This window comes from Pangasianodon hypophthalmus, chromosome 11 (genome assembly GCF_027358585.1).
Source record: "Pangasianodon hypophthalmus isolate fPanHyp1 chromosome 11, fPanHyp1.pri, whole genome shotgun sequence".
NCBI lineage: Eukaryota > Metazoa > Chordata > Actinopteri > Siluriformes > Pangasiidae > Pangasianodon > Pangasianodon hypophthalmus.
Window position 1 is genome coordinate 10491068 of NC_069720.1, and position 24970 is coordinate 10516037.

The 24970-nt window shown below is 39.9% G+C and overlaps 2 protein-coding genes across 3 annotated transcripts; both read left to right on the forward strand.

Annotated features, from left to right (window-relative positions):
• Nucleotides 1–19060, forward strand: lmnl3 (lamin L3). Of its 2 annotated transcripts, XM_034308925.2 has the most exons (12): nt 1–781; nt 3067–3223; nt 4175–4300; nt 6269–6439; nt 7317–7442; nt 7864–8084; nt 8413–8632; nt 9223–9330; nt 11875–11994; nt 12307–12417; nt 13650–13706; nt 18250–19060. In XM_034308925.2, the coding sequence occupies exons 1-11, from the start codon at nt 381–383 to the stop codon at nt 13686–13688; spliced, it is 1800 nt and encodes a 599-aa protein (XP_034164816.2). In that variant the 5' UTR covers nt 1–380; the 3' UTR covers nt 13689–13706; nt 18250–19060. The 2 variants fall into 2 exon arrangements, with proteins under 2 accessions (XP_034164816.2, XP_034164815.2); XM_034308924.2 differs by lacking the exon at nt 13650–13706.
• An 885-nt stretch (nt 19061–19945) lies between these two features.
• Nucleotides 19946–23950, forward strand: gjd6 (gap junction protein delta 6). Its single transcript, XM_026930793.3, has one exon. The coding sequence runs from the start codon at nt 22201–22203 to the stop codon at nt 23245–23247; it is 1047 nt and encodes a 348-aa protein (XP_026786594.2). The 5' UTR covers nt 19946–22200; the 3' UTR covers nt 23248–23950.
• Nucleotides 23951–24970: the final 1020 nt, after the last annotated feature.

The window sequence follows — 24970 nt, forward strand, 5'->3', positions numbered from 1 at the left end:
TGCCTGCGTTCATGTGGTGTGACGTCACGGCGCTTATTGGGTGCCATCAATTCTTTAGCAGCTGTGCGCGATAAAAGTGACATACGCGGAAAAAAAACAGCAACATGAGCAGGGTTTTATTGGATTCATAGCTCAGAAATTAAGTTTATAGTGAGCAGTTTTGCTCCGGGTTTTTAACTGCGCTGTATAACAGAGACATGGCCCATGCCAAGAGCCTGCGTCGCGTTTGTTAATGTTGCGGTTTGGGAGTTTGTCTTAGCAGAAAACTGCTTTTTTTTTTTTTAGAGGTGTAGCGCTCAAAGAGCACGTAGATACCTGTGTGTGTATTTATGTGTGTGTGAGTGTGTGGGGAAGAAAGCCTGAGAGAATAACAAGCAGCCATGATAACGTCAACTCCTGAGACTTCAGCCGGCCGCCCTTCGCGCTCCGGGAGACGGAGCGCCGCCACCGCCGCCGCCGCGGCCCCCGGAGCCTCTCCGTCCTCGGTGAGTCCGACGCGCCTGAGCCGCCTGCAGGAGAAGGAGGACCTGCGACAGCTCAATGACCGCCTCGCCAACTACATCGAGCGTGTGCGCCAGCTCGAGAATGAGAAATCTTCCATGCGGCTCCTTCTGGAGGAGAAAGAGGAAACCTCGACCCGGGAGCTGAAGAATGTGCGCCTGCTGTATGAAACGGAGCTGGCCGACGCTAGAAAAACTCTGGATAACACAGCCAATGAGAGAGCCAGGCTTCAGATAGAGTACAGCCAACTGTGTGAAGACCACCGCAAGCTAGTGGCCAGGTATGAGAACCATAAGCAGTGTAATATCACAGCCTCAGGACATGGCTACTTAAGTGGAGGCATGAGTAGGAGTGTCACAATCAAATGAAAAATTGCACTTGATAGATATAGAGTGTTCATTCTTATATACACAAGCACACTTGGCCAAAAGTGTGTGAACACCTGACCATCATAACCTGACCATGTGAACGCCTGACCATCATAACCTGACCGTGTGAACGCCTGACCATCACCATCATAACCTGACCGTGTGAACGCCTGACCATCATAACCTGACCGTGTGAACGCCTGACCATCATAACCTGACCGTGTGAACACGTGACCATCATAACCTGACCATGTGAACGCGTGACCATCATAACCTGACCATGTGAACGCCTGACCATCATAACATGACCATGTGAACGCCTGACCATCATAACATGACCACGTGAACGCCTGACCATCATAACATGACCACGTGAACGCCTGACCATCATAACATGACCACGTGAACACCTGACCATCATAACATGACCACGTGAACACCTGACCATCATAACATGACCACGTGAACACCTGACCATCATAACCTGACCATGTGAACGCCTGACCATCATAACCTGACCGTGTGAACGCCTGACCATCACCATCATAACCTGACCGTGTGAACGCCTGACCATCATAACATGACCATGTGAACGCCTGACCATCATAACCTGACCATGTGAACGCCTGACCATCATAACCTGACCATGTGAACGCCTGACCATCATAACCTGACCATGTGAACGCCTGACCATCATAACCTGACCATGTGAACGCCTGACCATCATAACCTGACCGTGTGAACGCCTGACCATCACCATCATAACCTGACCAACTCTGGAATGGGATGCACATGAGTGTTATGGTTAGGTGTCCACAAACCTTTGGTCATACAGAGTATTTAAAAGTAAAAACAAACTAATTTTAATATAGTCACGCTTGCAAATTTGTAACAAAAACAATTGTATGAAAAGTTACAGAGATGAAAGGGGAAAAATCCACCCTGAATGACTTGCATATTAAGCTTTATAATTAACATATGGTCTTCAATGGTATTCAATTCTGTGTTGACTTTTTTTTTTTTTTGTTTTGTTTTGTTTTGTTTTGTTATTTCACCATGTTCATCAACGTGTCTATTTTCACTTCAGTTACCAGCTTCCTACATCAACAACAATGCTTCTGGACTAGGCTATGTGCTGAGAGTGGCAACAGTGGGAATTAGCCGTCGCTTCGTCTTCACTAGGGATGTAACCAAATATGAATACGTTATTCAGAATGAAAAGATAATGTTTTTTTTTATACAGATATGATTAGGAGGCACCTTAGTGGGAGTTTTTTTTTGTTTCATGCCAGTGTGGGCAAGCAATCAGATATGTTGTTCATGGATGTGCAATGCTATGTGATGTATTTATGGCATCCTTAGTAACTGCCTGGTCAGGGCCACAGTGGTTTAAATTTTGCAACTAGTTTGTTTATATTTTGGGAAATAGAACCAACCAAATTTATTAGAATTTGTTTGAAAAACTCTTTCTGGTTTAGGCCATGCCCACTTCAGGTTAGGCTAATACTGCTATCAACACCGTTGTGTTTGTCATCTCGTAGATCACTAACTAGCTGAGCCGAGCCCCTGCCATAACTCAGTGCAACTGCGTCGTATAACTGCAGTGCATTCTGAACCTGGAGTTCAACATGCTATTTTAACTACGTTTATGCTGGATTTCTCATTAATATTGCATTAAATGTCACAAAACAATGGTGAGTGAGAATAAGCTCTTGCTTGCAGTTACAGTAGCATTTGCTCTTTTGTTTTTAGGAGCTAACCTGACCATTAGCCCTTACGTTTGAGATGGTTTTCTCTTATTAAACGCCATTGCAACTGTGCTAGCAATATCCCCCTGTGATGTTAGTGCAGCAGATGACCGCCAGTTTCTCACAGGAATGAAAATAGTACAGCAGCAACTAACAACTTAGCACCAGAATCGTTAAGTGGCAAACATTTCAATGTAAACATTATAAAGTCCCCTAAAAAGACGATATACTAACAAAGTATACAGTAAGGAAACCTAAAGCGTTTCTGGGCTTAACCCCAAATGGCATCCAATTCCTACACCACCTTCTTTCATAGCCTAAGTAGTGTCGCAAGTGTGTATAGGTGATGCTCACTCCCAGACGAGGACGTGAAGTCAATGAGGAATGTTGAAGACTTTAATAAAATGCCATTAAAAAACTTTCATTCTTTTTTTTTTTTTGTCTTGCAGGAATAACAAGAAAGAGGCTGAGCTGGCCAACGCAGTGGAGCGCTGGAGGAATCTCGAAGCTGCCCTGAACTCCAAAGAGGCAGACTATGCTAATTTACTAGCAACTAACCGTAGACTGGAAAATGAAGTTGCAGACCTCAGAGCACAAGTGGATAATGTGAGTTGTACCATTAAAACAGGTTTCTGCCAGATAAAGTTGGAGACTATGGACTGAATTAACGATATTGTAGTGATCTTTGTGGACATGAGCTTTATTCATGCTCATGCTCTGGGCATGTTAGATAAGCAGTACCATAAAAAAATTGTCAAATTGTGTAAATTGAAGTATACACAGAATGGGCCGAATAGCAAAAAACATCCAGTGAGGGGCAGTTCTACAGGTGGAAACACCTTATTGATGAAAGAGGTCACGAGAATGGCCAGACAGGCAGAGCTGACAGGAAGGCTAACTCAAATAACCACTCTTTACAGCCATGGTGAGGAGAAAAGCATCTCAGAACACACATGTTGAACCTTGAGGCAACACTTTGCCTGGTCTTTTTGCAGTCTTTATCTGTCCAGTTTGCATGAGCCTGTACCCACTGCAGCCTTATATTCCTGTTCTTGTCTGACAGGAGTGGAACCTGATGTGGTCTTCTGCCGTTGTAACCCATCTGCCTCAAGGTTCAGTGTGTTGTGCATGAATGAGCAGGTGTACAGCTGTTTAATCCAGATCCTATATCTCTCCTTCTGTGTCTCAGCCTAAGGAAATAAGTCATTCATCAACTTGTCATTCTGAATTGATGAAGAATTACTGAGACTCTATACATATCATCAAAGCTTCCTAATTAAAAATTTCTCCTTAAAATATATTTACAAACCTTCTGGGAGGAATATTTTACTAAGGAATTTCCTCAGCCAAGAGGAAGGACAGTGTTTACCCTGTTACTCTGGGCCACTGAGTGTTTCATGAATCAATATCAGCAGTGTGTGATCCTCAAATCCTATTGTCCGTATCCTACTAGTGGAACTAGGATGGAAAAGAACTCCTTGGGATGTTGCTGTATTCAGAAGTATTCTGTTTTGTGCTCAGCTTTACTCAATGCAAATATGACTTCTTGTTGTGTAGCTGGATGCAGCCTTGCAGAACGCCAAAGCTCAGGTTAATTCAGAGATGCTTCGTCGAGTCGACGCAGAGAACCAGATGCAGACCCTCCACGAGCAGATGGAATTTCAGAAGCAGCTCAATGAACAGGTAGGGAATACAGCATCCTATTCATGTGTATTGTTTCTCCGGCTTCGAACTTATAAATCAAAATTACCTACGTGAAAGATCATGAGAAGTTTAACTTGGAGAGTGCTACAGAGTGCAAGAGTCGCACAACTATTTCTGTTCTATTGCAGGGTTCAATTTAGACATCAATGGCAAGCAAATTAGTTATGGCAGTTACATGGAGCACCAAAAAAAAAAAAAAAAGGTGAAAATATGCCTTGAGGGTAAAAAGTAGCTTTACAATCACAATCACATAGCTACAATCACATAGCTAGCTTGCTAATTTTGAGGAGGAATGCAGCGATTCAAGATTCAAGATCTTTATTGTCGTATGTACTTTGGTACAGTGAAATTATTATTTTGTTTTCTCCTCACGAGAAACAAGGGCAACAAACAAAGTACAAAGACAATAAAAATAGAAAAAATATACAATAAGGAACAAGGCAGGAAGAATAATAATAATAAACAATACACAATAGCAAAAGTCAATGTACAGTCTGAATAAGAGAACCTGTATACAATAAGAACAATTAACAATAAAATGGTTTCGCAGTATAATGAAGTAGTGCAAGTAAAGATAAAGTGGCAGTCGTGTAAAGTCTCAAGTAGTGATAGTGATAGTGCAAAGTGTAGTGTTTAAAGTGACAATGCTTATTAATCCAGTTAGTTTGAGGTGTGTGTATGATAGACCATTTGGTAAGGTGCAGGGTGCAGTTGAGCAGGGAGCTGATCTTATCCTGATGACCCCGGTGGAGGCGGTAGTGGATGATGACTGTTGATCAGTCTAATGGCCTGGGGATATAAACTGTGTATATATGGTCAAATATATGGTCTATAATGGTCAAATAGTCAGCTTAAGCAAACATGAATAATTTAAAGTATACTTTATTTCTGTTACTAAAGTAACACCATGATGTATTTAAATAATGCAATAGCCCAGACATCACCTACCACAATTTGTTACTCGAATCCCAAAAAGAGCACAAGACACTAGAGTACCGGCTGAGAAATGTCCACAAAATAGTAATTGGGACTGTCAGTAAAAATTTTCCTCCAATAATTATGCACTATCAGGCGATTTTGAATTCGTATCCGTACTACGTAGGGGTGGAACGCATCGCCTTTATCTGTATCTGTTTAGTGCTCAAAATATTCATCTGTGTTCTTATTTGGTGTTCCTGTGCCTGAAAATTTTAGGCAAGTTTCAAGTCTTTTTGTGTGCTTTTTTGAGTTGTAGTTGAGATGGGAAATTTACTGACACTTGGCAACCCTTTCCAGGAGCTCATCATTCAAGTTCATTATTAAAGTAAAAACCTCACACTCGCAGGTCTGTTTCTTTGTTTAGTCCGGCAGGGTCCTAGTGTCTGAAGCTGACAAGCTTTCCAAAAAAGAAAAAAAAACACTCCTACTGTCCATGTCTGTATTTGTGTTTAGGAGGCATTGTTTTTTCATTCTGAATAATTTATTCATATTTGGTTACACCCCTTCTTACCCCCGTGTACATAGCAACTAGTCTATGATGCCAATGCTGAATAAAGGAATAAAACAGTACATCCTTTATTTAAAAAAAAAAAGACAGCTTCATTCTTCTTATTCTACAGCAATTTGCCAACAATTGTGATTTTTTTTATTTATTAAAGAATGATACGGCATACTTTTGCGTTAAATGTTGTGGAACAGCCACAAAACAGGTTAGTTCCTCTTATCACTCATGCTACAACAGTATAAAGAGTCGTTTCTACTCTGATAAATATTTGTCATAAACAATTTATATCATGTGTTCATCTTTTCTGTAAAAATGGACCATAAGCCCCCTTTGTGCACATCATAATTGTCAAAAAGGCATCATAATATTGGGTGTAAATAGCAGCCAAGGCCACCAAGATATCAAACCACTGACACAATGTGGTGTTCTACAATTTGCAATAAATAAATAAATGTTGCCTGCAGGAAGTGCGGGAGATGCGGAGTCGGTACGAGAGCCGTCTGGTGGAGGTGGATTCAGGAAGGCAGAAGGAGTTTGAGAGCAAGTTAGCAGATGCCATGCAGCAGCTACGACAAGAGCACGAATCCCAGATCCTGCAGTATAAAGAGGACCTGGAGCGCACCTTTAATGCTAAGGTACACAACCAGGGCACTCACTCACTTTAACATACATACATACATACATACATACATAAACAAAAAACAAACAAACTTTGACCAAAGCGTGTGTATGCCTGAAACCGTACTCCTCGCTCATTTTCACTCTTTGGTCAGAAATAAGTAAAACAGTAAACAAACCTTTGCCAAGAACATGAAGAAATCACAGAGAGCACAGAACAGGTCACTGATGGTAAACAAAAATTAGATGCTTATATAAATAATTAGTTTAAAATATTTTGTATATTGCATCCAGTGTTTTTCTCTTTTTGTTTGTTGGTCCAAATATCCAGTGCATATCACATTTCTGCAGTGCTCCGCCTCTCTCTATTGGCCTAGTTTGCATGTCGTGGGTCAGTTTAACACCTCATTAAAAAATGGCTGCACCCCAGTGTTTGTTTGATTCACTTCCTGCAGTTGGGTCATTTCGGGGTTCAAACGGTTTCTCATTGCCATCAAACCGCACATAGGTTTGCTTGGAGCTAGACTGAGACTACCTCGTTCAGAAGCTCTCAGAGCAGTTGTTTTGAACTTAGTGCGATTGCTGTATTCGCAGCTGCACAAATGAATCAGATCAAATGTAAAGGCACCACAGGACAGCAGTACAAGATGTGACTACACATGGCACAAATAATATGACAGGTTGACAATATAACAAGAAGTGCAGCACAATTCATTAAACATACAGTAAACACTAACTTCACAGAACAGAAAGAACACATGGGATAATATTCTGTTGCATAATTTTTGACTGTGCAAATTACATACAATTTATGTACAAACATTTAAAAGTAGCAGCATATACATAGCAGATAAATATGCATATGGGATGTGTTGATTCATTTATGCATTGCAGTTGGAAAATGCCAAGCAGGTGGCCTTGAAGAACAGTGATTATGCCACCTCTACCAGAGAAGAGCTGGAAGGAACCAGAATAAAAGTGGAGTCCCAGTCCAAGCAGATAAACAGCCTGCAGAAACAGGTAGGGCATAGATGACAAATATTATCATTGTGTCTCCAGGTGGTTGTGTTTTTCTAGTACAGTCCTGTTGGCCACATATAAACCTTTCATCAGTTGGGTTTGTAAGCAGTTTGCTCCAGTCATTAACTGGTCATACAGAGCTCTTCATCAAGCACACATAATAAAGTATTGCCTGTGTAACAAGATGAGAGAAATCAGGTAAAATGAGCATATGACCTAGATGATATTCATTCATTTGATCTTAAAGTGATTTAATTTGATACATATATATGTATACATAAGATCAAACTACTCACATGCTGTGTAAACATTAACATTCTTTAATTAGTATAATTTATCTTCATCTATAATTTGCCATACCAGTTGCATCATTAATGAATAGAGTGAAAAAAGAGCATATGTGTGTTTCTGTGTGTGTGAGAACCGTGAGCTGGAGGCACGAGTGCAGGACTTGGAGCGAGCTCTGGACCGCGAGAGGCAGCTCAGCCAACAGCGGCTCTCCCAGAAGGAGCAGGAGATGGCTGACATGAGGCAGCAGATGCAGGCACAGCTGGAGGAGTACCAGAGTCTGCTGGACATCAAACTCATGCTGGACATGGAAATCAACGCCTACAGGAAGATGCTGGAGGGAGAGGAGCAACGGTAAGACATGACGCACGTTAGCTGGTAACCAAGCATATTTTAACATCTGCAAACCAAGAGAGAGTCATGAAACAGATACGCATGTCGGCATTATGCTGCTCAGAGAACACACGAGATCTGGGGTAAGAGCGCAAGTAAGCTTCCTATTTAAGCTCATGTCCCTTGGCATGGTGGACAGACAATATTGTAAAAGTTATGGAAAAAATCTTCTCTCTTGTCTGTCTTTACCCGATACTTTCATTTGTATTTTGTTCTAAATATTTTTGTTTTAGTTATTAGTCAATTTCGTTGTCAATTTTCATACGCATCATGTCATTTATCTGTCCAGACTCAATCTTTCCCCGAGTCCCTCTCAGCACGCGCCCATCTCCCGCACACATGTCCACGCCACACGCAAAGCCTGGGGAAAGAAACGGAAACACGAGGGCGGGACAGGTCTCTCTCCGAGTTACAAAGTGTCCCAGCACTCTTCTGCTCGTGGCTGTGTGTCCATTGATGAGGTGGACCTCGACGGAAACTTCGTAAGGCTCAAGAACAACTCTGACATGGTAGGACCTTCTCACAATGTTACTAGACTTCACTAAAAGTTAATTTCTCATCAGATATGAATGAATGTGTTTGGTTTTGGGGATAGTGTGTATTAAGCTTTTTTGTGTTTAAGTGTTTGAGATAAAGCTCAAAACACACCTTTTTGTTTTGTGTTTATTGTAATCTTTTTCCAGAACTATTTAATTAGCTATTTGTGACTATTATTTGTTATAACTATATGCTTCTTTTGTAAACATGTCGTTTTATTAGTATTTCTATACTAAGAAACATAGTACCAAGATACTTAGCATTTCTATAGTAAATTTAAACATTTTAATAATCAGAATAATTCTAGGGCGGTAACAGATAGATTTGCCGCCTCACGGCTCCGGGGTTCCTGGTTCAACATGGCACAGGTTACTGTCTATGCGGAGTTTCTCATGTTCTGCCTGTGTTCATGTGGGCTTCCTCTTTGGTTCTCCAGTTTCCCTCCACATCTCAAAAACATAAACTGTCCTTATTCACAGCAACACTAATTAAGTGGTTAATGAAGATGAATGAATGAAATAATAGTTCTAATTGAGTCTCATTTTAATGGGTACTGTTTCAGGATCAGCCAATAGGAGGCTGGACAGTGAGAAGAAGTCAACCAGGAGGACCTGACATCATCTTTAAGATCCCTTCATCCTACGTTCTGGCTGCTGGACAAACGCTGACGGTGATAATATACACAGTGTAACATAAAGCTAGCTAGTGGTAGTGAGTCAAGATGAGTGGACCAGAGAAATAAAGGATTACAGGCCTGATGAGCTCAAGTCCAGTTACTTTATAATTAGTAGTGCTGTACAGCCAGAACGACCCAACTGGTCCAAATCTGAGTATACACACTACATTCACAGCAGAGTCCATCAGCAGGGCTTAAACGCTGCTTTAAGAAGGAGAGCTCGCAGGTGGCAGCCTGAGAAAACCCTTCACATGGTGAAGGTGTGATCATTCTGTTTTATATATTTACATAAAATTGATCGTTTTAACTGAGCAAACTTGAAAATCTTCTATTCTTAGGAAATAGATGTTGCCTTCTGTGATTAATAAGAAAGCATGCATGTAAACTTTTGGCTACATCTTAACAAAAACAGACAAGCAGCAGCTTTTGTCCCCAAGTGCATATTGGTTACCATAAAGCCCTCTATATACGCACACTTCAGTTTGCATTCACAACAAAGTGATCCCACTTAAATAAGTGTAGCCACATCTTAATAATTTTGTTCCCTTGCGATTCATGGTCATGACATAATTAACAAATTCCCACACCTTAAAACGTTGTAGCTATGCATTGGATCCCATTCCCGTTAATACATCATGGCCATTCATTATTTCTCTCGTCACTAGCACGTCTTTGAAAATTGAAAATTGAAAAGGGAGAAAATTGCATTTAATTTTTAGATGGGGGAGGACAGACCTCTCCAATTATTACCTAATCTAGTTATGGAAAAACACCATTGCTGCTAAATTTTGAATAATTATAAGTTTACAATGACGTTTCACTTTATTAGCATCATCTACATCAGGCTCTGTCTCATCTCCTTAGGTAAAAGTCACTCGCTGCATTTAAACATTTTGGTCAGTCTTGATTTTTCATCATTTTGGTTGTTTAGATGTTTTGACAGAATTTAGTTGCTGAATTTAGCCACAGCAACATGCAACAGGCTTTCCCAGACTGCCACACAATATCAGTTTTGTGAATTGCTGTAAATGTAAGTACACTGAAATGTATATAGTCGGCTACGTAAGTATTTGAACAGTGACACAATTTTTGAAATTTTGCCTCTGTACACCACAGTGGATTTGAAATGAAGAAGTCAAGCTGTGATTGAAGTGTAGACATTGTAGTTCATCAGAATTCTCAGTATGCGGCCCAAAGAAGGAGGCTTGCATTTTTTATTTAGGCTGAAAAAAAAATCCATGGCTGTCAGAGAGATAGCAGAAACTTCTGCCAAATTAACAATTTGGTACATTCCTAAAAAGAAGGAATGTACCAAATTGTACAAACTGTACGAGCTCAGCAACCCCAAAAAGGCCTGGAAGACAGTGGATGATCGCAGAATTCTTTCCTTGGTGAAGAAAAACCCCTTCTCAACATCTAGACAAGTCAAGAACACTCTTGAGGAGGTAGGCGTATCATTGTCAAAATTTACAATCAAGAGACACCTTCATGAATGTAAATAAAGTGGGTTTACTTCAAGATGCATATCACTGGTAACACTCAAGAACAGAAAGGCCAGAATAGACATTGCTAACAAACATGTAAAAAAGGCTGCCCAGTTCTGGAACAAGATTCTTTGGACAGATGAAACCAAGATTAACTTGTACCAGAATGATGGGAAGAGAAGAGTATGGAGAAGGGAAAGGAAGGGCTCATGATCCAAAGCATACCACATCATCTTTCAAACATGGTGGAGGAAGTGTTATGGCATGGGCATGTATGGCTGCCAGTGGAACTGGGTCCCTGGTGTTTATTGATGTGACTGCTGATAGGAGTAGCAGGATGAATATTGAAGTGTATAGAGCTATACTTTCTGCTCAGATTCAGTCAAATGCTGCAAAACTGATAGGACAGTGTTTCACAGTACAGCTGGATAATGACCCAAAACATACCGCAAAAGTAATCCAAGCGCTTCTTAAGGCAAAGAAATGTTCTTAAATGGCTGAGTCAGTCACCTGACCTCAATCCAACTGAGCTTGATTTTCACTTACTGAAGACATTATGAAGAGAGAAAGACCCACAAACAAGCAGCAACTGAAGGCGGCTGCAGTAAAGGCCTGGCAAATCATCTCAAGGGAGGAAACTCAGCATTTAGTAATGTCCATGGGTTCCTGACTTCAGGGAATCATTGACTGCAAAGGATTTGCCTCTAAGTATTAAAAATAATCCTAATATTTATGACTGTTAGTTTGTCCAATTACTTTTGAGCCTGTGGAAATGGAGGGACTCTGTTTAACTCTGTTTAAAAATAAATAAATAAATAAATAAATAATAATAATAAAAAAAAAAACATGGCTGTAATTCCTAAATGGTTAATGCAATATTTTTGTTAAACTCCTTGAACTAAAGCTGAAAGTCTACACTTCAGTCACATCTTGATTGCTTGATTTCAAATCCATTGTGGTGGTGTACAGAGGCAAAATTGCAAAAATTGTATCACAAATACTTACGGACCCGACTGTAGCTTTTCTTCTTTCAAAATTGATGGTTTTCGCTCAGATCTGGTCTGCAGGTGCTCGAGTGGAGCAGAAACCTCCTACTGATCTGGTGCTGAGGAGCCCAAAGACGTGGGGAGCTGTGAGTGATGTCCGGGTGTCTCTTCTCAATCTGTACAGTGAAGTAAGGCTTATTTACCTTCTATACTTTAGCAGTTGCCTGTACCAAATAACTGAATCATCACACTGCTGTGTCAGTGGTCTATAGAGTTTAAGCAAATAGAATGATGTACTGTAAGTTACGTTTGTCATGCTGTAAATTTTTCCTTCATGTTTTCTATATTGAGAGATATCTCTGTACTGGAGCCTGCTCACTGTAGTTAAAGTTTCATGCACAGTTTTCTCTGCATTACTGAGACGTAATAAAATTTTGGATCATGAAACCTTGGTATCTGTGTTGGTCTGAATAATAGCAGTAAAACATTTGTGTTTTCAGGAGACAGCAGAGCGCTGCGTGGTTCGTCTGCAGGGTCGAGCAGATGGAGATTCTGAAGAGGATCTGGACGAAGAGAGCAGCGTTGGGTCCGAGATTCACCTCCGCCGCCAGGTAACCTTCGGTTGATTTCATTTATAAATGACCGCATCCCAACCTGACGTTTGAAGGATTTCATCTTCAGCACTAATGGACAACATGTACTTCATTTCTGAATCATTTCAATTTCCAATTTCCTCTGTTCTTCTTCAGTGACTTTAGAATATTCCTGCTATTGTCATTTTACTATGCTAATGTTTTAAACAAGCCACATATGAACAGGGTGAGGGCCACATATGAACATACCAGGAACTGCGCTAGGTCTCATTGCAGTTGACCAGCCAGAGATTTTAGCTTTGTCTTGTATTCACACTTGACCCCAGTCTCAAAATTAACACTAGACCACCACCAGCAGTTCAAAAAAATGCAGGCTTAGACTCCTGTTAGTCGGCTGAGACGTTTCAGAGAGTCATGGTGAATGAGAAGCAAAATCCAAGGTGTGTGTTTTTTTTTGTTTTGTTTTTTTTTTTTCTTTCTTTGTCTTATCAGTGTTACTTCTTATAAATGTGTAGATTAATGTTTAGAAATGTGATTAATTCTTTCCTGATAGACTTCTTTGCATTGCTGGGTATTAATGACCCAGTCTTTGATTAATCTAGCATCCACTCCCATTAGTCTAGTTCATGTTTATGTTCCTATTCTCGTTTAATAAAAGTAGGGTTCAGCTGATACAGAATTCGTCACTGATATTGGTTATTGGAATTTTTCACGCCTGAAAATCTATATCAGTTGCTGTAATTAGATAGTAACTTGTTATAGAGTATACATTATTAATTCTCAATCTCAAACTGCAGAAACAGCAACGTGCATTTAAACAGACACATATTTTAGTATAAGCTAACCTGGTTCAGGTTTCACCCTGTCATGGAATTGCCAGTCTGAATCCTGATGATATAGTCATCCAAGAGAGAACAACTACATGTCACCAATAGACTGTGTTCAGATGTACAAATAATCCCTTCTCTTGAGTGATTAGCAGTGCCTATTTCCCTATAGTATAATTTACAGTTGATCAAAATAGCATCACATTCATGAATGAGGATTTGCTATAAAACATTTAAGGGACATTACCAGAGCTTTATAGGCGTGACTTCCACACATGCTAGCAAGTCAGTGAAAGTTAATCAGGCAGTTTTGTCAGTCTATTAATATCAATTTGGCCAAAATAAACATTTGAGTTATCTTGTATTGTCAGTAATCATTGCCCACTTCAGCCCACTTTTCTTCGTTTCTTTTGTTATGAAAAGGCCAAAAGAAAGAAAAAGAAATGTTGTGCTCTTTCCTGACCTGTCCCAGCACAGTAGGTGAGACTCTGGTGATGCCAGCATGATCACAGTGCTGCTATGTGCATGCTTTTGCATTCTGCAGCTTCCCATTAACTTGCTTTTTAAGGCAATGCTTAGCTCTTTGGCTCTCATTGTTCTTATTGATTGAATGCTGTCTTTATACACCAAGTAGTTTATTAGGTCTATCTACCATTCACCATATAGTTTTATTTTAAAGGTTCACAGTTACTGATTCTTACTATAAACAGTTTGCCAGCCCTCATCTACCCCAATTATCAGTGTAAAGGGACCAGAATAGGACCAGTGTTGAGCAGATATTATGTGGCTAGTGACCATTTTCAGTAAAGCAGTACATCAGACTCAGCCCAGACTCTGCACCCACGGACCATCTAATGCCATGGTGTTAATCTTATTTTAGGTAATGGGTGGCATTATACTTGATCATTTATCGTGCCAGTCCTGGTCCATAGGCCATGTTTAATACATGTTTAATAATGTGCATTGTACACAGCAGGCCACAAGCTTCCCAGTTATCTCATTTGCTAGCCACACCTCTGTGCATGCACCCTTTCATGCACTGCTTTCTGCCAGTCCTATCAGAGAAAGCTTTAACAACACTATGGTTTTTGGAGAAAGATATAGTGGATATAAAAAGTCTACACACCCCTGTTAAATTGGCAGGTTTTTGTGAAGTAAATGAATGAAACTAAGATAAATCATGTCAAATCTTTTCCCAACTTTAATGTGTAATTGCAAAGTATACAAATAAATTAAAAAAAAAAACAATCATAATTTTTTAGGGAAAATATAAAAAATAAATTAACTTACAATAACCTAGTTGCATAAGTGTGCACAGCCCTAAACTAATACTTTGTTGAAGCATCTTTTGATTTGATTACACTACTCAGTCTTTTTGGGTATGGCCATTGGAACAGGAGTGAAATGGCACTCACAAAAACAATAATGTGGCAATGCTTTTAATGTATCCGCTTTGAATGTAACAGCCAACAACAGCGCTGTAGTCAGAAACCGCTGAAGGGTAGAGGATGATTAACACATTGTGCATGAAAAAAAGATGAGTTAGAGTCTCTAACTGTATATGTACAAGGTGCACAAACAAGGTTAGTGCATCAAATCAAGTGCAGCAAGAGTACGAAGTGTTTAATACCCCAGCAGTCCTGCTGTGCCTAATATACTCGTACCAGCACTACACACATTACCCTGTCAGGCTCAGTGTTGTGCTGAGAATGATCCATCACCCTAATAATATCTACTCAACAGTGGTTTTATGGCATGTCCTTTCTACTGTCGGACAGTTAGAGTGAAGCTGAAAAATGTTGTGTACAGTGTAAACATAGTCTCCGTTACATTCAATAACCAATAATTTAGGTATCTGTATTGACTCATTGAATCAGTAACACCTGCTTGAATGCTTCTGCTTACCACATAAGCTGCAACCTGTAAAATATTAATACTACCTTGTAAATTGCTTTCATAATACTGTGTTTCAATACTTTTTAACACACCCTCATCAACTTCATGCCAATACTCGGCAATGTGTATCAACATTGTTACTCGAGAATGTAGCAGTGTGTATTGGGATGTAACTTGTCACCTTTTGGTGAAAAATCACCATTTTGAATCCAAAACAGGTCATTTGTGTGATTCGGGGGGAGGGGGGGAGATGGGGAATGAAATGGGGAAAGAACCTCGCCTTCTGAGCTGTCCAAAAAAAAAATAATAATAATGATAAAAAAAAAAAAGATCCTGGTTTCTGTGCTTGGCATGTGCAGTGCACCTGAGATGAGTGAAGACAGAAAAGGGTCGTCTCTGGAAGGTCAGTTTTGGACTGCCCATAGTGTTAAGATAACCTTGGTTGACTTATACGTCAAGCTTGGGACTGTTAAAAAGCCTGATAAGGTTGAGTTGTTTTGAATTAGCGAACGCTAGCCATCAAAATATGGATTTAATTTTAGGTGTTAACGTTATTTCCATGTAGTCTAACGTTAGCTAGCGTACTTGTTATTCCAAATTCCATTTGTATAACGTTACTGATGTTAGGGCTCTGGGACTACTCATTTAACGTTACTAACGTTACCATTTTGCCAACGATCACATCAGTTGAGCTCCTCATGCCAAAGTGCCTGCTTAATGTTAACATTAGCCCCTGTCCATTTTCTTTATGCTAAGATAATATTAACAAGGCTAATACTGGCATAACCACAACGTAATTAAACAGTTCGCTTTTGGATTTGTTTTGGAACATGAGACTAATTCATGAGACAACGGTGTAGACATTTAACTAAAAATGTAGTTAAATGGAACACTTGTAACAGTACCCTAATTATGTCGCTCGAGAAGGGGCAAGTGCTGAACTCACTGGAAACGACAGAAGCTGAATTGAAATGACCTTGTGACAGTTTTTCTTTTAGTCTTACTGGTTGTGAAATCAAACATCATATCTAAACCCTGTCTTTTAATTGACCAAACTGCAGTTGTAATACTCTGCCTGGCCAAAAAAAAGGTCGCTGTTTGGGTTTAAATAAGCAAATACTTAAGAGCCTATGATTGGATCATTACTGCAGTGATTAATATGTTTCAGCTGGCAACAATTCTATTAACCTTAACTGATGCAGTGTGTAGCTTCTCATTTCTTAAGCAACCATGGCAGATTACGTATCCCATGGTCGTGGAAAAGATGTTACTGAAGGGGAAAATTGGTGGCCTGCATCAAGCAAAGAAAACAACTAAGGAGATTGCTGAAATCACAGGAACTGGGTTATGAAATGTCCAGTGCATTATTAAAGCCTGGAAGGATAGTGGTGAACCGTCAACTTTACAGCAGAAATGTAGTTGAAAAAAAATCTTGAATGATCGTGATGGAGATCTTTAAAACGCTTGGTGATGTCACATCGTAAAAAAATCGACAGGAGATCTCATGGCTATGTTTAATAGTGAAAGTAAGAGCATTTCCACACGCACAATGTGATGAGAACTTACAGGATTTGGACTAAACAGCTGTGTGGCCACAAGAAAGACATTTGTTGAAAAAGGTCATGTGGTCTGATAAAATCAGATTTACCCTATTCCAAAGCAATGGGCGTGTCAGGGTAAGAAGGGAAATGCATGAAGTGATTCACCCGTCATGCATAGTGCCTACTGTACAAGCCTCTGGAGGCAGTGTTATGATCTGGGGTTGCATCAGCTGGTCAGGTCTAGCCTCAGCCTCACTGTGCGGCAATAAAATGAAGTCAGCTGAGCACCTGAATGTACTGAATGACCAGGTTATCCCGTCAACGGACTTTTTCTTCCCCACGGCACAGGCATATTCCAGGATGAAAATGCTAAGATTCATCAGGCTTAACTTGTGAAAGAGTCGCTCAGGGAGCATGAGGAATCATTTTCACACGTGAATTGGCCACCACAGAGTCCTGACCTCAACCCCATTGAAAGTCTTTAGGATGTGCTGGAGAAGACTTTACGGAGTGGTCCGACTCTCCTGTCCTCAATGCAAGATATCAGCCAAAAATTAATGCAACTCGGGATGGAAATAAATGTAGTGAAGTTGCATAAGGTTGTTGAAACAATGCCAGGACGAATGCGTGCCGTAATCAAAGCTAAATGCAGTGCAACAAAATATTAGATTGTGCGACTTTTTTTTTGGTCAGGCAGTGTAGCTGTAAAGAGCAAAAACTATATTAATTTTTTACTTTTACTACCTGTTTATAAGAATCTGGTTCCATTTCAGAATGAGAGAATTAGGGGAGAGTGAGGGACTGCTGGTAAAGCAGACTGAGGCAGGTGTGAGATGTATGTGGAGCCGGAGCTTGCTGAAGCTTGAGGCAGCTGTGGACATTAAGGGTGCAGCACACACATTTCCATTGTCAGATTTCTTTAAGAAGGTTGACACACCAGGACATACTAAATGCATTCGTTGTGTTAAAGCTATCAGCTACGGTAAATTAGCACTTTGTTTCACATCATTGTCACCTTTTTCACCCTTAATGAGTATGCATCCCTGCCTTAGCAGTAAGCAGATGTAGTTGAATGAATTTCCTTGATTATCTGTGCAGTCACTTTCCTATCACTTTTCCAACTATCTGATCTGACAATTAGCTAGCTTATTCAAAAGTTACGAGGTTAATCAACATTAATTAACGTTAATTAACAAAGGTTAAACAACTTGCCATCATAATAAACTAATGATGAAGGGGTGGTGTAATTGTCTTCATAAAATCCCATTTGAAAGCAGCAATTCATTTGTTTATATTTAGAAATTGCTTCATCCACCAGTTTTCACATTGCAGTGACTTCTGGGTAAGTTCTGCACTTGAGGCCTACACTGATTCCCCAGGCCTCCATGTGGGGTTGTCTAACAAATTTCTTTTCAGGTGGTAAAGTTTAGAAAATAAGGCCTTAAGGTGAAAGCGATTTGAACCAAAGAGGAAGTCAACAAGGGTGTGTTAATAACAGAATTGAAACACAAGGGTTTTTGTTTATTGCACAGTAATGTAGAATGCACTATTATGAAGATGTAAATAAAAGAAACCTATTTTTACAGGGTTATGCGCCAAGTCAGGAGGCCAGCTGTGCAGTAATGTAACTGCCATGTACCCAGATGTCTACACTGGAGCGTGATGTAGACATACCACCCCAAATCTTTTACACAAAGTCTTTCATATATGTAACCACCATGCCCTGAAATAGTTTCTCAGAGCAAAATGTGTATTTCTTATTCCAGGGCCCATGTGTAAGACCCGAGAAGGGCCGCAAAGCCCTCGTCTCATTCACGTGATCACATTCAATGATATGATATACAGGGCTAAGATTAAATCAAGACCAGCAATAGTAGTCTATACATTTTCTTCCCTGGTCTTTCCAAGGTCTGTTCCTCCCTGTTTATTGTGCCTTGGCTTGCCATATTATCCTCTGTTTTGCACTTGCTATACTTGCACATTACATGTTAAGCTAATGGAATGGTTTGTACAAGTAGCCAGATGTGGTGAAAAGTTCCTGAGGACTAACATGGTAGACAGCTGTTGAACATGTAGCATTACTGGAATTTTGTTTTGAGAAATAAACTTTTCCTTAGATTTGTATGTAAATTACTGTGACCCTGTATATTTTGTCACATGTTTATTGGATATTAATTTATTTTTCTCTCATAATTTAATCAGCTGACAGAAAACCATGATCAGAATGTGTCAGAATGAGCTTTTTGCATATACGTAATCTGTTTTCCTGACATTTGAAGCGGAACATGCCTGAACACCTAACCATCTATAGACCTCAACTGTCATTGTTGCCTATTTGTTTATTTCCCTTAATAATACACTTTTATACATAGAAATTTAATAAAGAATATGCCGTGATGGGTCTGTGGTGTTCATTGTCTTTCTGCAGTTGGTTTTGGAATTGACCAGAGTGATGAGTATTTTGACATTTCTGGGATTTTGCATAGATTATTAAATAAAAGTAAATAGTCAATAGTACTGTAGTAACCTTTTGAGCAAAGTAGTGGCCTTTTGATCAAACTAAACTAGCAACACAAATAGCTGGACTATTTAGTCAACTTAAAAGATGTTAGTATGGGAAGTGGATTTACACAATATTGCACATTAAAATTTTTTATACCAGAAAACATCGCCAGAAAACATCTGTTGTTACTAAGGGCTACACCAAAATGTGACAAACAGGACTATCCATTTTAAATCGTCTGAAATTCTCAACAAAATCAGCAAGTCAGGCACCACAGAAAGCAGTCTACAGACAGAAATCTGAAGGCTTTTGTAATCACAACTTCTTTATGTTCTTACAACTTAAAGTCAAACAACTACACATGGTAAACAAAATAAACTCAGTAGCTTCATACTGTATAGGCTACAAGAGTTTACTTTTATTAGGTTTAAAACCAAACCATGGAAATGTCTATATTTCTTCTGTGGTAAAGTTTTTGAGTGTGTGCTTTTGAGAAAAGTTGTCCTTTGAATAATGGGTTTTAATATCCAGACATCATTAGTGGATCTTTCCCCAAATCCTAAACCCACCACCACTAAGCGCCAAGATGTGGTACTTAAATCTGATACCTGGCTGTAAAAGTCTGGTAAGATTGAATTGAATTTTCATCCCCATAAATATTGCACACAATTACAGCAAGTCCCACTGCACTTACAGCAGCTAGCATATTATTAAAAATTTGCATTAACGCCTCCTATTCATGTACTTTAAAGAATAGTTCAACAAAAATTCTAATGTTCCACTTTCCCCAATTAGCCAGTTCACACTGAACGTAGCTAATAATTAATGGGCACCGACCCTATATGGCTGAAAATATGTGGACATCTGACCATTACACCTATATGAGCTTGTTGGACATCCCATTCCAATACCATGGGTATTAATATGGAGATGTTCCCCCCTTTGTGGTTATAACAGCCTCCACTCTACTGGGAAGGCTTTCTACAAGATTTTGGAGTATTTCTCTGGGAATATGTGCCCATTCAGTCAAACAACTACGGTCAGGCACTGATGTTGGATGAGAAGGCCAGGCTCGCAATTGACATTCCAATTCATTCAAAAGGTGATCAGTAGGGTTGAGGTCAGGGATCTATGTAGGCCACTGGAGTTCCTCCACACTAAACTCATCAAATCATTTCTTTATCATAGCTTTGTGCACAGGGGCACAGTCGTGCTGGAACAGGAAAGGGCCTTCCCAGAACTGTTGCAATGAAGTTGGATGCATACAATTTTCTATGTCTTTGTATGCTGTAAATTTAACATTACCCATCACTAAAACTAAGGGCCCAAACACTGAAAAACAGGCAAGACCATTATCCTTCCTCCACCAACTGTACTGCTGGCACTATGCATTCCAGTCGGTAGCGTTCTCCTGGCATCAACCGCACTCAGATTCGTCACCAGACTTCCAGATAGTGAAGCATGATAAATCACTCGAGAACATTTCCACTGCTCCAGAATCCAGGGGCGGCATGCTTTACACCACTTTAGCCAATGGTTGGCATTGCACATAGTGATCTTAGGCTTGTGTGCAGCTGCTTGGCCATGGAAACCCATTTCATGATGCTACAGACACACAGTTCTTGTGCTGATGTTGCTTCCAGAGGCAGTTTGGAACTCTGTAGTGAGTGATGCATTTAGGGCACTCAGCAGCCCTGCTCTGTAAGTTTGCATGGTCTGCTGCTTCATGACTGACCTGTTGTTGCTTCTAGGTGCCTCCATTTCACAATAACAGCACTTACAGTTGACCATGGCAGATCTAACAGGGCAGAAATTTGACTTGTGGTAAAAGTGGCATCCTATGACAGTACCACATTTAAAGCCACTGAGCTCTTCGGTGTGAATCATTCTACTGCCACTGTTTGTCTATGGAGATTGCATGGCTATGTGCTTGATTTTATCCACCTGTTAGCAATGAGTTTGACTGAACCACCTGAAATCAGTAATTAAGAGGGGTGTCCACATACTTTTAGCCATATAGTGTGTCATCCAAATACATACACAAATCTTTATATATACTTCTCTTATCTGACATTGTTACACTGCTCTGTAATATAATTATAATAATAAACTATTTTAGAAATTAGCAAGAATAGTCCAGTAAGTAGTAGGAAGTAGTGTGATGGCCTTGGAAGCCCCTTCACATGGTCAGACCTTTTATCTCCTGTATTTGTAAAATAAATCTGACTGTATTTGGATGCATGTATTGTCCAATTGTCCACTATATTGTCTATCACTTGCTTTTTAAAAAAGGATTCTACTCATGTCCATTAACATGAAAATACAGTATGTGTGCATAAACATCTCAACTTTCACCCCTGGATTAAACCCTTCAACTCACTATTACTGATTTGTAACAATATCTTACATAACAACATATAAGATATTGGTATTAATTAAACCTGTGTTACACCTAAACAACAAAACCAGAGAATGTTTTAGCAGTGCATAAAAAAGCATCTGCTATCTGAATTGTATTTTTAAACATCTGTCCTTTTAAAGGAAGCTCCCTTTATCTCCACGGCTGGCGGTGGAGCTAAAAAGAACCAGACGCTATCTGAAGTAGGAGAGTGCCGTCTGCTCAGGCCCTTTTTAAAAACAAGGCCCAGGTTAAAGATGACAGAGAAGGCACCATGTGACCTCAAGTCAAGTGGCCTACGTCGGTAGGGCGCTTATCTAAAAGGAGTTAGAAAGGGAAGGATGGCACGGAGAAGCCACGGCACTTCAGAAGAGAGCTATGAAAAAGAAGCTACTGTGTTTGAGTTTATATAATATTGTTAGCTTTAATTAAAATGAGCGATTGATTGGATGGGAGTTGGGGTCAAAGCACAGAATCAGGAGCCTCCGTGGAGCTGATGAGGGCTAAAGACTGTTGCTAAAGGAACTTAACTGAGGCTCTTGAGCTGGTTTGGGATTTGAACTCACAACTCTCCTGGGGTGTGAAAAAATCTGCTGTTATTACCAAATCATTTGAGCACTGGGACTCAGGGTGGCAATGACAGAGTGGACACTGCTGAAGCGGCTCCTTGATGCCGTGCATCAGCATTCGACCCTGATAGGCCGGATCTGGCTGACGGTGATGGCAATTTTTCGGTTGCTGGTGGTTGCCGTGGCGGCTGAAGACGTGTACGCTGATGAACGTACCATGTTTGTGTGTGATACACTGCAGCCAGGCTGCTCTAATGTGTGCTACGATGCCTTTGCGCCCATCTCTCAGCCACGTTTCTGGGTCTTCCATATTGTCGCCGTGTCCACGCCGTCACTTTTCTTCATTCTCTACACCTGGCACAACCTTTCCAAGATGGCACCTGGGCAAAACACGGACGAGTGTGTGCGGAACTGTAATTCTGAAAGCTGCTCCATGACGTCTCATCATCACCCGAGAGACAAGGTGGCTGATGTTCTGGAGAAAAACATGTGCGTTTCACTACCTCGCAGCACTCTCGTCCAAAAACATGCCTCTCTGACAAGAGGTTCCTCAGGAGTCCTGTCCAAAGCCTACGTGCTCCATGTGTGTTTCCGTGCTGCATTGGAGCTGGCATTCCTTTCCCTTCAGTGGCTGCTTTTCGGATTCTACGTCCCGGCTCGTTTCATGTGTGCCGTCCCTCCTTGTCCTCAGCGCGTGGACTGCTACGTCTCACGTCCCACGGAGAAGAGCATCTTCCTCATTTTCATGTTCTGCGTGGGTGTCTTCTGCATCTTGCTAAACTTCCTGGAGCTCAATCACCTCGGCTGGAAGAAGATCAGAAGGTCAATGCAAGTAAAGGAAGGATGGAGGAGCAGTATTTATGGAGCAATAAATGAGAACGGACGATCTGGGACGAGCAGTACAACGTCTCTGCCTACACTGGAGCTGCTGGTGGAGAATCAACCTGAGTGGACGTGTGCAGGAAATGAGTGCTGCCCACCATTAAAACACGAGAAAGAAAAGTCTGAAAAGTCACTGCAGAAAGAGAGACACAATGCAACACAAGTGCTGAGAGGAAAAACACAATCACATAAAGGAAGAGTGTCCAAACGAAGTGCTGAAGTCTGGATATAAACTGAATCCTTCTTCACTTATCCATATACCTTTCTGATTTAGACCTTGCTTTTTGGTAAGTTTTAAAAGTGATTGACCTTTTCTTTTTTTTAACCATAACAAAACATACTGAGTGTGAAACACAATCACATGAAGCTCATCCAAAAAAAAAGTGATGAGGTGTGAATATCAAGCTTCAGATTTATGAACATGACTGTGTCTTTAATTTAACTGTCATACAAACATGTTACATTATGTCTAACGATTTTCCAGTAATAGTCACCCTAGTCTTTATAAAACATTCTTTAAAATATTTTATTTAAATGTGCAGATCTAATTAATGTGGGTTGTTCAATTAATCAGGCAATTTATCAGATATTGAAAAATCCTGTGGTCTTCAAAAAACAAGTCTTGATTGACTTAAAGAACATTTAATGAAAGCTACCCAAAGGAGGCGTGTCCAAATGACTGAGTTCTGGACATAAATACAAAAAAAAAAAAACACTTATAGCCTTTCAGATTGATGACTTAAGACATGCTGCCATAAAAGTACAGCTTTAGGCCTTTTATTTCATTTTAAAGTAATTTACAGTATTAAGGAAAAAATAAGAAAAAGGCAAAACAACCAAAAGGGCAAGACACAATCATACAAAAGAAGAAGGGTTGTGGTCTGAATCAAAACACTTATCACTTATCATTTTGATTGATCATTTATACTTTACACTGCCAGTCTAACACTTTTGAATGAGTTGAATCTGTATTATAAATGATCATTTGCTCAAAGTTAAATAATTCATTTCAAGTTTAATTTAATCCTGTGAAGTCCTCCTACTGGTGGCTCTTCTATGAGTGTCATAGCAGCAGTCACTCTGTCACTAAGAGCTTTATCGTTGAGCAATCTCAACTAACAACCAAAGAATTCTTTTATAACGTGCTGAAAATCATACAGTGTAAAACTGGCTTAAAGCTGTACAATTACACTCTATATTGTATGATTTTTCTGGCTTCTGTTGCTGTTATGATATACTTTGACTGGTTTTGCTACTGTTTGACAATGCAGAACAAGACTCCAATACTGAAATTTCACTTGTATCGAAAGGAAGGTAGTTCCTTAGCAGTTAACAAACCAGCTTGCAAAAAAATGTGTAACCTACAGTAACAATACTAAGTTCAGTAAATGTGAGTAGATAATTAAACTTCAGCAAATATCCATAAACAAATGTCTCTTCTGTAGACACAGTCTAATTTTTTTTTTTTTTGTGGGACAGTCCCAAAAACAAAAATTGGTCTCACATTCCACACAAACAAAACAATGTCCTGTATTTCACTCATCTGAGAGGTAAAATAGTATAAACATATTGTTTGAAATATATCTAAAATATATAAAGAGTTGACAAATTAAAGTCGCTGTTATGCTGGGAACATTTCACTGGCCTGGTTTGTGTCCACTTGTTCACCACTACAATTCAACACAAAGTGAGTGATCACCTTTATTCTGTGATTGACCATTTCTCTCCTGATGGGTGTGGTCTCTTCCAGCATGACCCCGCCCCCATCCACAGAGCTCACTGAATGGTCTGATGTTTTTCCTTCAATTTCTCCTTTACCTGTATATAAAATTAAATGTGTGGTTCCTACAGGTTAATACTTCACTCCAATACCCACTCTCTTCCAAAAAAAGATATGCTTTCATGGAAAAAACTGAAAAAGCATGAGTAAGTTTTGGAAGAATCGAAGAGGAAGT

Coding starts and splice junctions, on each gene's coding strand:
- lmnl3 (XM_034308924.2), top strand. CDS start 381: ATGATAACGTCAACTCCTGAGACTTCAGCCGGCCGCCCTTCGCGCTCC. Junction 3,224..4,174: donor TCAGAGCACAAGTGGATAAT/GTGAGTTGTACC, acceptor CTTGTTGTGTAG/CTGGATGCAGCCTTGCAGAA. Junction 11,995..12,306: donor TTCTCAATCTGTACAGTGAA/GTAAGGCTTATT, acceptor TTGTGTTTTCAG/GAGACAGCAGAGCGCTGCGT.
- gjd6 (XM_026930793.3), top strand. CDS start 22,201: ATGACAGAGTGGACACTGCTGAAGCGGCTCCTTGATGCCGTGCATCAG.